At 45.1% G+C, this 10,932-nt stretch overlaps 1 protein-coding gene across 1 annotated transcript; it reads left to right on the top strand.

The window, feature by feature from the left end:
* The first annotated feature begins 5,175 nt into the window (after nucleotides 1-5,175).
* On the top strand, nucleotides 5,176-7,702 carry LOC118794577. The gene is made up of 5 exons (XM_036552835.1): nucleotides 5,176-5,312; nucleotides 6,031-6,143; nucleotides 6,301-6,437; nucleotides 6,845-7,370; nucleotides 7,575-7,702. The coding sequence occupies exons 1-5, from the start codon at nucleotides 5,218-5,220 to the stop codon at nucleotides 7,700-7,702; spliced, it is 999 nt and encodes a 332-aa protein (XP_036408728.1). The 5' UTR covers nucleotides 5,176-5,217.
* The last annotated feature ends 3,230 nt before the right edge of the window (nucleotides 7,703-10,932 follow it).

Below are 10,932 nucleotides of genomic sequence, written 5' to 3'. Positions count from 1 at the left end.
ATTAGCTAAAGTTCAGAGCTGCCTTACTGATGGTCATCTACATGAACTTCAGTGGACTATCACTGAGGTATGAAGTAAACATGCTGTCTCATATTGAGTGCAACCTGAGGATCTCGAAGTTTGATTGAAAAATGAACAGAAACAATACGTATATGTTCTCAGAGGTGGTAAGAGCATATTTGATTTCCATGGATATTTTGTTCCTTGAAATAATAGGTAGCTAGAAAATGCTTTGCTTACTTCATTGGAGCTGTACTTGTCCTTCTCTCAGTAAAAGCTGGAGGGGATGCCGTGTGACAGTGAAAGAGCTGCAATCCCATGTTGACAATGACAACCAAGGTGGCTACCTGGACCTTCTTATCATTGAACAGGAATTCTGCAGGTGAGATGGGAACATAGGCAGTAGACAGTAGCCTTTGTCAAAAGTAATTCTGCTGGCTGCTTTGAAACCAAAAGGAGAGACTGAACCTTTTGAGTTTCATCAGAAAATGGAAGTATTCTACAGGAATAGTGCCATTGCCACCATACTTGTTTCAAACCATTTGAAATTGTTTGTGCAGTTGTATTTTGTTACCTGTGCGTTTGTTAAGGTGAGTGACTCCCTGTTATAGCTGCTGCTGTTCTATCTGTTTGCTGTCATGCTATCTTAATAGTTGGTCTATGTATTGTAAACCATTTACCAATATTCTGACAACCAGGATCCTCATTGTGGGTGAATGGAGCTTTTGAGTACTGGGCATTCATGTGTGTTCTATAAGTGAATGTAGTGGGAACTTATTTGTTCCTGCCAGTAACCTTTCATAATATTGCAGCCAGCTGTTCCACCCACACCTCCTGCAGCTGCTGGCTGTCAGTGTGTCTGAAGACCTGCAGCACTCCCGGCTGGTGTTTGAGAGGGTGCACATCAGACCCCTCCACTGCCTCTTGCACTACAGGGTAACTGTGACCTTTGACCCATGGTTGTTTTTCCAAGTCAACAAATGTGGTACTGCATGCACATTGCCAGCAAAGCCATAGCACAGCAAACGGATGAACGCAGGTAAGTCGGAGAGGACAGACTGATGACTCGCGTGTCTTATTGGCCCCTCTCTCTGCAGCGCGACCTGTTGCCTGTGCTGGGGACAGAGGTGCTGCTCTTGTCCATGGTGCTGCAGGTGTGTGAGGCCCTGCTCTTCCTGCACAGCCGGGGGCTGGTGATGAGGAGCCTGTCCTCCCACGCCGTGCAGATCGTCCACATCGGGGTGGCCAAGGTCACTGGCCTCGGCTTCATGGTTCCCAGGTAGAACCTGTCAGCCAGATCATCTTCCTGTAGGTCTGAGACCAGAGTGGTCATTTCAGTGGACTGTAAAGTAGAATATGGAGCACTGATAACTGCTCAGTAGATACCTTTAGGCCTGTTCTGTAATGGACAATACAGTTAAAGGATGGTTGAAGGAATTGCTAGTTGAAATAAATTAATAATGTAAATATCACAACGTTGTGTGTAAGACTTCCTAAAATGCCATTCACTTAGTTTTGTAATCCCATGACATGCACTTCATGCACCACTGACAGCTTTACGAACAGGACCAAATATTTTGTTATTGCTGCGATGATCAAGACTTAAATAAGACAAAAAGACAAATAAATTGTGTGGGACTTTAATCAGCATGTTGTCAGAGAAGCTAGTTTATATGTCACATTACAAGGAACCCAAACTTTAAGATTTTCCGTTTTTGCTGTAAGCTTGAAGTCCTGGATTTGAAGGGTATATGAAAACCTTACCAAATGAGAGTGAACACCCTGTCTCTTTGGTAATACTCACAATTAGTGCTGTCGCTTGTCTCTATTCCGAGCAGCAGTGAGGGGGATAGTCCAGGCAACCTTGCCCACCTGCCCCTCCCCAAGGAGCTGTACAACTGGGCAGCCCCTGAGGTCATCAGACAAAAGGCCTGCACTTGGAAGGCAGATTTCTACAGCCTGTGTGCCCTCATTCAAGAGATCTACACAGGTATTGTACTGGCAACTTGAAATGTGTGGCAGAACACAGCAAAAACTCATATTGATATTCTTTAAATTATGCTCTTTACAAGATGGAAAGAAGCGTGCATAGATGGAGTGTTACAGTCAAGGGCATTGTACGTCAGTTAGGATGTATGTCTGCTAGCCTTCCTGCCTGTGGCTGCCGTAGTGCATTTCCCAGCATCCTCTCCACCTCCCCTTTATGGGCTTTTCCACTGTCAGAACTGCAACCAGATAGAACTTTGTTCTGCACACTTTTCCATTGTTTTTTCTATCAGACAGAACTAGAACCATGCAATTTGGGACTGTGCCCTCCTTTGCTTAAATAGGAGCCCTTCCAGTTTTTGCTTCGTAGTTCATGATTTGTGGCTCTTGTCCCCCTTGTGCCAGGTTATTATTGTGGAACGGCCCAATTTGTTGCTCATTTGGTTCTTCCCACACACAGGTTGATTGAATTGAATTAGATTATTATCTGTACTGTGTAATTTAGTACAGAAATAGTTTGCAGTTAAACCTGTCTGTCTGCACTTTGCTATGTGATGTGAAGGTGCTGTGCCATGGGGGCCAGCAGACCCTCTCCAGATCAAGCAGGCTGTGCTGTCAGGTCAGGGCCTGGAAGCCGACAAGAACATCCCCCAGCTCTTCTACCAGCTGGTGAGGAGTGGCCTGCAGCCCCAAGTCCAAGACCGCACCAGCAGCCTGCAAGAGCTCAGCTACCTGATCCGCAGCAACATGCACGTATGTTCATATGCCACTGTCTCTGTATCTGTGTGTTTATGTTCTTTTTGAGAAAGAAATATAATACTAGTATTATCCCAACAGAAATACATATACCTCGTTTTCTGCTCCTCCCATTAAAACTAGATAGATATAGATACTAGTTTTCAGTTAGTGGTGGTTAAGGATTCTTCAGTTAAGGGTCTAAGTGCCAGAGTGGTTAGGTGGAGTGAATCAGGAGCCAGGATTCACGTGAAGCTGAACCTGAAGGTGAATCTTGCTCCTGTCAAGTGTTTGTCACAAGATCTGTGCTGGAACGGGACGCGGGAGAGCAGATTGCTGTCGGCGGTGAGGTCTCAGGGGGCCGAAGGCCGGAGCCCAGGATCCACACAGATAAAGGAACAAGAACACACGTGTGAGCTCAGTGGTCATGCAAAGCCTTATTAGCAGCTCTTAGTAATGTTATACTAGCCCTCTTAGCGCCACGTGAACCCCTGACCTTTGAACTTGATTCCTTCCCAGGCTGCAGGCCTTTGGCAGTCAGGGAAGAAGAGGAGGCACATGAGTGTAGGCTGTCTGACAGCATGGGAGAAGGTGAGAATGATGACCGAATGAACTGTCAGGAAAAGCTATTCCAAAGAAAATCCAAATGGAAGTTCTGGCGGAGCGGCGGTGATCCAGGGACGTTAGTGCACGGGCAGGAGGAGGCCTTGGTTGACTCCACCCACTCCTCTCTGCAAGTGGAAACCTCACAGGATGAGTGCCCTGACATGGACCTGGACAGCCTCCAGCTGTCTGGGTCAGAGATCAGCCGCGCGCAGGATGAGCTGGAGGGGGCGGGAGAGCAGAGTGCTCCCCTCCAGGAGCCGGCCAGCAAGGAATGTGAGCACCTGGGCTCTGTCGTGCTCAACCTGAAGGTGTCCCAGGCGCTGCTGCAGCAGTCCGAGAGCAGCCTGCAGGCCGTTGAGGTGGCTGGGAGGGGCAGGGGGCCGGTCGGTCGGGCGGCCCCGTCTGCAGCTCATCAGGAGAACCCGGACGTACACTGTGGAATGGACAAAGTAGATGGGACTGGTGCTGACGAAGTGGACGGCGCGCTGAGAGAGAGGGACAGGCATGGCTCCTCATCGATCGGCTCCACCTGTAGCTTCACCCCAGCTGCGGGTCCTCCGACTGCGTGGTATGTGCCGCTATCCCAGGGTCCTTTGCATGTCTCTTCAAATGTCCAAAAAAAGTGCAAGAAGAACACAGCCTTCCACACCGCCACCTGGGCTTTACGGACGATGGGCAGAGGGTACAGGGAGGTAAGTGGAGCTGCTAAGCCTTCTTTAACAAGTTCCACAGTTGCTTGGACCATAGCAGGTGCAGTGGGGGTGGATGCTGGATGAGTGTGTGCTGAGCAGTGTGTTTGCTGTGAGCTTTCAGGAGGAGAGCTGCTTTGAGTCGGACTACACCCAGTCTCCGGTGGAGCCCTGCAGCATGTTCTTCACCCCCAGCCTGGAGCTGCAGCCGCATACCACAGGGAGGCACTCACAGGTAGAGCCCTAAAAGTTACAGCTCAAAACACTCACTTTTTTAAGGATATTCATACTGCTGGCAGGAAGTCAAGGAGGATGGATGTTTTTAACACTCTTTTTATGTTTTTTTTCCCCTGTTTTTCTAGCGAGATTAATGCAGCCACCCAGTATGCTCACATGTAGCTATCGGCTGTTAAACACTCTTTATTTTTAAAACAGCGCTACAGACAGAGCTGAATTTCATTGGTGTTTGTCAATTTTCCTATCTACTGCCACTTAAAAATGTCTGACCAGTAAAAGTTACTCAATAGTAAGGGTCCCTTAGGGGGGAAATACTTCTGTGTCAAGTATCTTTCTTAGAGTGGTTCATAGGAATGCTGAACCTAAAATGCTATCATATCCACTGCTGGAAAATCACCTAAAATGTGATTCTCAAACCTTTAACATATGCCACCAGACTATTGTAAGAAGAGGCTGTTGGTGAATGGCCGGGTCAGACACAGCACTTGTCTGTTTCAGACTCCCAGCTCAGAGGAAGACCTGGAGGTGACAGTGGAAGTGTGTCAGCCCACTGAGAGCTCAGTGGAGGCAGCGATGGAACTCGAGTGTGGGGGTCAGTGCTGGTCAGCAGTGTGAAACTGAATAAAAGCCGTTAAAGAGTCAATGCTCTGCTGGATGTGGCCCATTCCCCTCCGACTGCTGTTAACAGTGAGCTGTTGGTTGCCAGGCTACAGGGCGGATGCTGATGAAGTGGACTCTGGAGTGGCAGACAGGGCTGGAGAGGGCTCCTCCGTGAAGAGCAGTGGGTCGAGCTTCGCCAGAGCCGCAGGGCCCCCGTCCTGCTATTACCAGCCACCCCTTGGAGTCCACACAATGGCCAGGACCCAGGAGGCCGAGCAGCTGCAGGGAACACATGATGACAGCCTACACAGTACAGAGGCTCTTTCTGCATTGCAGAGGGAATGCTTCCCTGGTATGGCCAAGGATGTGGAGTATCCCTCCAGTGACGGTGAGGAGCAGAGCCTCTACACTTCTGCCCAGGAGGAGAGTTTCATCAACCCACGCCCCAGACCAGCTGAGGTAGCACATTCCGGATATGCACGTGTTGAAAGCAAAATATCTCTCATTTCAGCACCTGTCTAAAACCGATGACAGATGAAACCCTCATTTCATATCCCTGCATTCATTTCTTTTGTAAGGCTACCACAAGCCCCTCCCCAGCAAGGTAACTAAGGACTCAAGTTACTGTGTTTTTATTCATGGGTATATCCACTGGTGAACTCTTTGCTATAGTGAACCGCAATGTGCCGCACACGGGCTGGAAACAAAAGCAGGGCAGTAGCATACAAGATTCCTCCCTGGAGTTTATCCTGTATGTGTAGTTTTGGCTTCTCCCCCTGTAGGCAGGCAGAGACAGTGTGTCTTCAGGAGTGAGTGAAAGCAGAGGGCAGCAGGCGAGCATAGAGCAGCAGTCCATGAGCAAACATTGGGGTGATGAGAGGTACAGTGCTAACAGTCGCTAGCATTACACCTGCTTTAAACCCTACAGTGTCACTTCAGTTACTCCCTCAGTGTACAGCCTGTGCTCAAAGGGACAAGCTATCATGTACCCAAGGACTGTGATGGTGTGGGATGCACTGTCTACACACAACCGTTACACACGTTTAGTTACACGTTTAGAGTCAGCGGCTTCTTACCCCACAGAGGTTGTATATTAGCATTGGTCTGTTTTGGTGTAGGTATTCATGTGACTTACATAACCATCCAGCATCTGATCCACTGATTCGCTCTTTTGCAGCACCTCTGTGTTGTCTGCAAACTCACAGGCCGAACACCATAGCTCTGGTCTCCGCGAACAGTCTGACAACCCCACCAAAACCAAGTGGACAAGTGAAACATCAACAGTACATTGTCAGTAAGCCTTAGAGTAACATTGTTAACAATGTCAGTAATCTTTCCTGCACATTCTGTATACATGTATGTCTGTCTACATATGTACTCCATTTGTACTGTCATACGTACAGTAGCTCATGGTAGCAGTTGTAATTGGTGTTTCTCTGTGGAGCAGTGCAAAGAGACAGTCCCAGGTCCGTAGATGGCCACGTGGAGCTACTGGGCCACGCGCAAGGACCATTGGACACTTTTCCCTGGAGCAGCTCTACCCCTCAACCCCTGTCTGCTGATACCTTTGCCACCACCAGCACGGTCAGCCCCTTCCCTCCTGCTCAGCATTTATAGGCTCGTCCAGCACTACAAGAGGGAATATTTGCCATTGCCATCAAGTTTTAAAATTGACACCTGTCTTGGAATTCAAATGCTTATTTCCAATAACCTAAAGCTTGATTTACATATTATGATTTATACTTTTATTTATAGATTTTTCAGTTTTATTATAGATACATATAAATAGATGCTATACAATACAATCACAGTTGTAAATGGGTAATATTTTTTGAAAGACAGCTGGTGCTCTTTAGAGGAAGAAGAGATACTGTGATAGAAAATTCTAGATTTCATTTACATTTTTATCTGCATTGTCCATGTTCCCTAGCTGCTGATTGCACAAACCAGCCAGCTGACACTAACATTTGGCACAATAAACTGTCCTCCAGACTGACTCGGCGTCCAGCATCCTGCTCTCCCCTGTGCTGTCTTTTGAAGATGTGGACACTCCCACTATCCTACAGGAGTTCCCCACGGGGCCATCTAGGAGCCAATCAGATGTGTCTCAGGAAAGCGGTATGCTAGCAGGGTATGGCATCACCGCAGAGGACAGGGATTCTGAGGTGGACATACAGGCAGGCGGTAGGAAGGCGGAAACCTCAACAAGAACCAGTAGAGACACCGCCTGTCCAGAGGAGGACAGCGATCCACAGCAGTCAGATCAGAGAACCAGTGGAGACAGGGCCTGTTTTGAGGAGAACAGTGAGTTAGTGCGGTCAGACCAGAGAGCCAGTGGAGAGGGAGCTCACCTGGAGGAGGACAGCGAGTCAGAGCAGTCAGACTCTGGCAGCGGAGACTCTGGGTGCGCTGACTCCTACTGTTCCACCATCATCCCGGACGAGCTGCCACATGCTGCCACCCATGTGGCATGTTTCCACACAGGAGGCGGGACAGCCAGGAGCTCCACGCTGCAGGGTAGTGAAAGTCTAATGCAGACCTTATTACTTATGGAAAATATCCCTTACCAATCAGTATGTTCAGCTCCACTACAAACTTGCTGTTTATGTGATTGTTACAGCAGAATAATGTAGAGTCCACAGTGTGCCTCAGTGCTGTTGACTCAATGCCACTGTCTCTTTGTCATGGCAGCCTGCATTACTGTGAGTTTTTTCTCCTCAGGAGAAGGACTGATTCCGTCTGATAAGCAGAAGAGGGAAGATGACAAAGACTTCCCTGAGGAAGAGGACATACTTCATGACGAAGAGGTGTCTGATGAAGAGAAGGTTTCTGGTGAGGGACGTTCTTAGAAGATAGGGGCATCTCGGAAAGCCCATTAGTATTTGACATTCACAGCAACAATTTCACTGGTCCAGTTCATGCCTTCTTTTGGTTAATGTCCACAAGGTCTGTAAATACAGTGCCGAGCCAAAAAATACAAAGACTTTCAAAATGGTAGCCATTGTCCCTATTTGTGAAAATATCATTTCATGTATGTACACATTTTGTGTGTACATATTTGTTTGCTTTATATATTCATATACATTACTCTGCTTTCAAGATGCAACCACTTGGAAGAAACGTGATGTTGGTAAAGAGATTCATAAAAAGAGAGCATAGTCTGGTTGGAGTTGCTCAAATGTGCTGTTATCAGCTGTATATATGTCATTGGTGAAAGGTGAGATGAAGCATTTTCTCAAAAAGCCTTTTCGATAGTGGGGTTTCGTTACAGTTTGACAGTACTAAAATGTCACCTTTACAGTGTATTGTGTAGAGGTTGTGGATAAATCCTGGCAGTTTAGAAGCAGTGATCTCAGTACCAATACACATGCTCATTTGTTTAGCCACTCACTTTAGGCTTGGACCTGCTGAGCTGTGTATTGACACTCCTGGAGAAAAGGGTCAAGACATAGGGCTGTCTGCTGAGGACCTTGACTTGCTGGAGGAGGGAGACAGGTAGATCAATATCCATTACATACATATATATATATATATATATATATATATATATATGCAAGCCTAACATCCTTTTCTATGACCTAATATGTACTCACATAGTAAAAAGGTTTAGCTTTTCAAGGACAGCAAAATGAGCTCATGGTGCCAATACAATGATGCACAAAGGGTTTTGGCTTCTGATCCTCAAATTTCACTGTTCCTACAGACAGCAGGGGAGGGAAGGGAAAGATTCTGGAGACAGCAAATCAAGGGCTCTGGAGCCAGTGTCTCAGGTACTGCACCCCATTTTTTGACATTGCATTTTATCTCAGGTTAGTTCTCTCCTTGGGTAGTATAAATTCCACTCACCCTGGAACCGTTGCAAAATTAATTTAATTCTCATTCTAATTCTTATTATATTAACTGGCTGACAAGTACAGTCATGAAATGTCCTTCTTTGTGGTACAGTATGTAACCCTCTCTTCTATTGTCTGTAGACTAATTGCCCTGGAGTAGACTCCCACCAAAAGCAAGAGTGACACAGACCAACTGTTGAACAGCCAGCTGTTAGCAAGGGGAGGTGAAAGAATACCACAATAACTGCAGCTGACACCAGACCACACAATGCGGTGACAATAGTAGTACAAATGCTTGTGATGTTTCGTTTGTCAACCTAATGTTCAATTAACACTTGACTGATAACTTTTATAAATGAATTACCTTTACCTTGTGTACTGGTTTTTAATGAAAAGATTAACAAAATGTTAGAGAGATTTGTACATTACTCACTGTGATGTATGTGAGTGTGCATAATTTGACTTTCATTTCCATTATTCACTCAGTTCACTTTTATTGCCCAAGTTCACATTTTTAACATATATAGACTGTTGTAATTATTTTTACATTTACATTACCAGGATGAAGTGGTTTTGAATGAAATATTAATATGATAAGTGTTCATCACTGGTGTTGTCTTTCGGTTTTTTACTGGAAAATTATTTTAAGTCAAGAATTCTTGTGGTCTGTATTTCATTCTCATGTGTTACTTCCTCTTTCCATTTGAATGTATTGTGGTCTGCATATTGGATGATTACTCAAAACCTCTTAGTTCTTTCCATGTTCATTTTTCAATGGTTATCCTTTGAATCACTTCTTGCAGTGTATATTACATTTAATATAAGACCATTTCATGTTTGTTTTACCAGGATTTTTACCAAGGATTTTATCATTATCAATTGAAGTTAACATTTTAACATGTACCTAAAGGTCCTTTTGAGCCTTGCTATACATAAGTAAGAATTTTTAGAACATCTGTGACTGCTGTAGCATTTCCATTCCAATTGTTTTTATTACTCTTTGATTAAATTAATTTCCTTGGATGTATCTGATAACAAAGAGTCCAGAAATGTGTTTAAATGCTAGGTAAAATCTAGAAAAAATGTAACAATGTTGCAGTTTCAACATACTGTGGCAATGATAGGCTAGGCTAGATGGGTGCATTTCTGTGTGTTCAATAAACTGTTTGGTTTGGTTGAATTTCAGTGAATTTGGTGGATGACATCTAAAGGAGTCTTCAGTGCCTCCTGTTTACTTTATTATGCTGGTTTATCCTCTAGCCTCTCCCATTCACTGCACCTCCCCCATATTCCTACTTCCAGCAGTCTGTTTTTAGTTGTGAAACTGTTTATTCTGCCATGCAATGTGGTGGGTGTAAAGCTGCCTTACAGCTTTACCAGCAAGCTTTTTCTCCATCATCTTGCATTTTGATGGAGGGCACATTTCCCTGGAGGTACAATTATGATATGCAACATGCAATAGAATCGCTACACAATACATCATTTTTCAACATATCTGAACATTACAAATGTGTCAGCTCTGACTTGGAGGAAGTATGGCTCCAAGAGCAGTATAGTTCTTAAGAACATTTGAGGCAAGCTTGAGCTAGCTATAATCAGGTTTGGATCTATTATCACCTATGCCCACTATCTTTCCATACATATGATGCAAATATCAGTGAATCTGTGCAGCATTAGCTCAAAACTGATGCCAATGAAGAAAACATGCTAATGCTTACGAAAAGAGATATCCTTTAATTCTAACCGTTACACACACGCCTACAGCTGCACATGTGGGCTTAACTTACATCATTCCTAACCAGCTTTCTGGAGGGTACAAGCTCATTTTTTTAAAAAAAGGCATAGCTTAGGAATGGTCGATGTGGCGAGAAAAAGCACATTCCACTTTCAGACCAAAAGGGGGCTTGAATTCCTCGCCCCCGAACGTGCCTGTAATTATTGATAAGATGTTGCTCTATGTGTTGCAGAATTGGTTCACAGGTAGCTCTTTCTCCTCCAGTTACTTTATACAATTGACAGCAAGTCTAAGATCGGAGTTTGTTCTTAGTATAAGTATCATGTAGTATAATGAGTTCATATATATATAACAAGTCATATATTATATGCTATAAGTTATAATATCACATTCATCCATGACAGGCAAAAAGTCTCTACATAATGTATCTGTGTATCTAGTGTTTGTGGGGTGTGCCGTGGGTCATGTGACCACAAAAGTGGGTGTGTTCTCTTTCCCTGGATCCTGTGCG

The sequence above is a fragment of the Megalops cyprinoides genome, chromosome 19 (genome assembly GCF_013368585.1).
Source record: "Megalops cyprinoides isolate fMegCyp1 chromosome 19, fMegCyp1.pri, whole genome shotgun sequence".
In the NCBI taxonomy this organism is placed as follows: Eukaryota; Metazoa; Chordata; class Actinopteri; order Elopiformes; family Megalopidae; genus Megalops; species Megalops cyprinoides.
This window is presented reverse-complemented; position numbering and strand designations above follow the sequence as displayed.

Excerpts from the sequence above, each read along its gene's own strand:
- LOC118794577 (XM_036552835.1), top strand. The coding sequence starts at position 5,218 with ATGTGGAGTATCCCTCCAGTGACGGTGAGGAGCAGAGCCTCTACACTT. Across the intron at positions 5,313-6,030 it reads CACGCCCCAGACCAGCTGAG|CACCTCTGTGTTGTCTGCAA; the intron begins GTAGCACATTCC and ends GCTCTTTTGCAG. Across the intron at positions 6,144-6,300 it reads TGAAACATCAACAGTACATT|TGCAAAGAGACAGTCCCAGG; the intron begins GTCAGTAAGCCT and ends TCTGTGGAGCAG.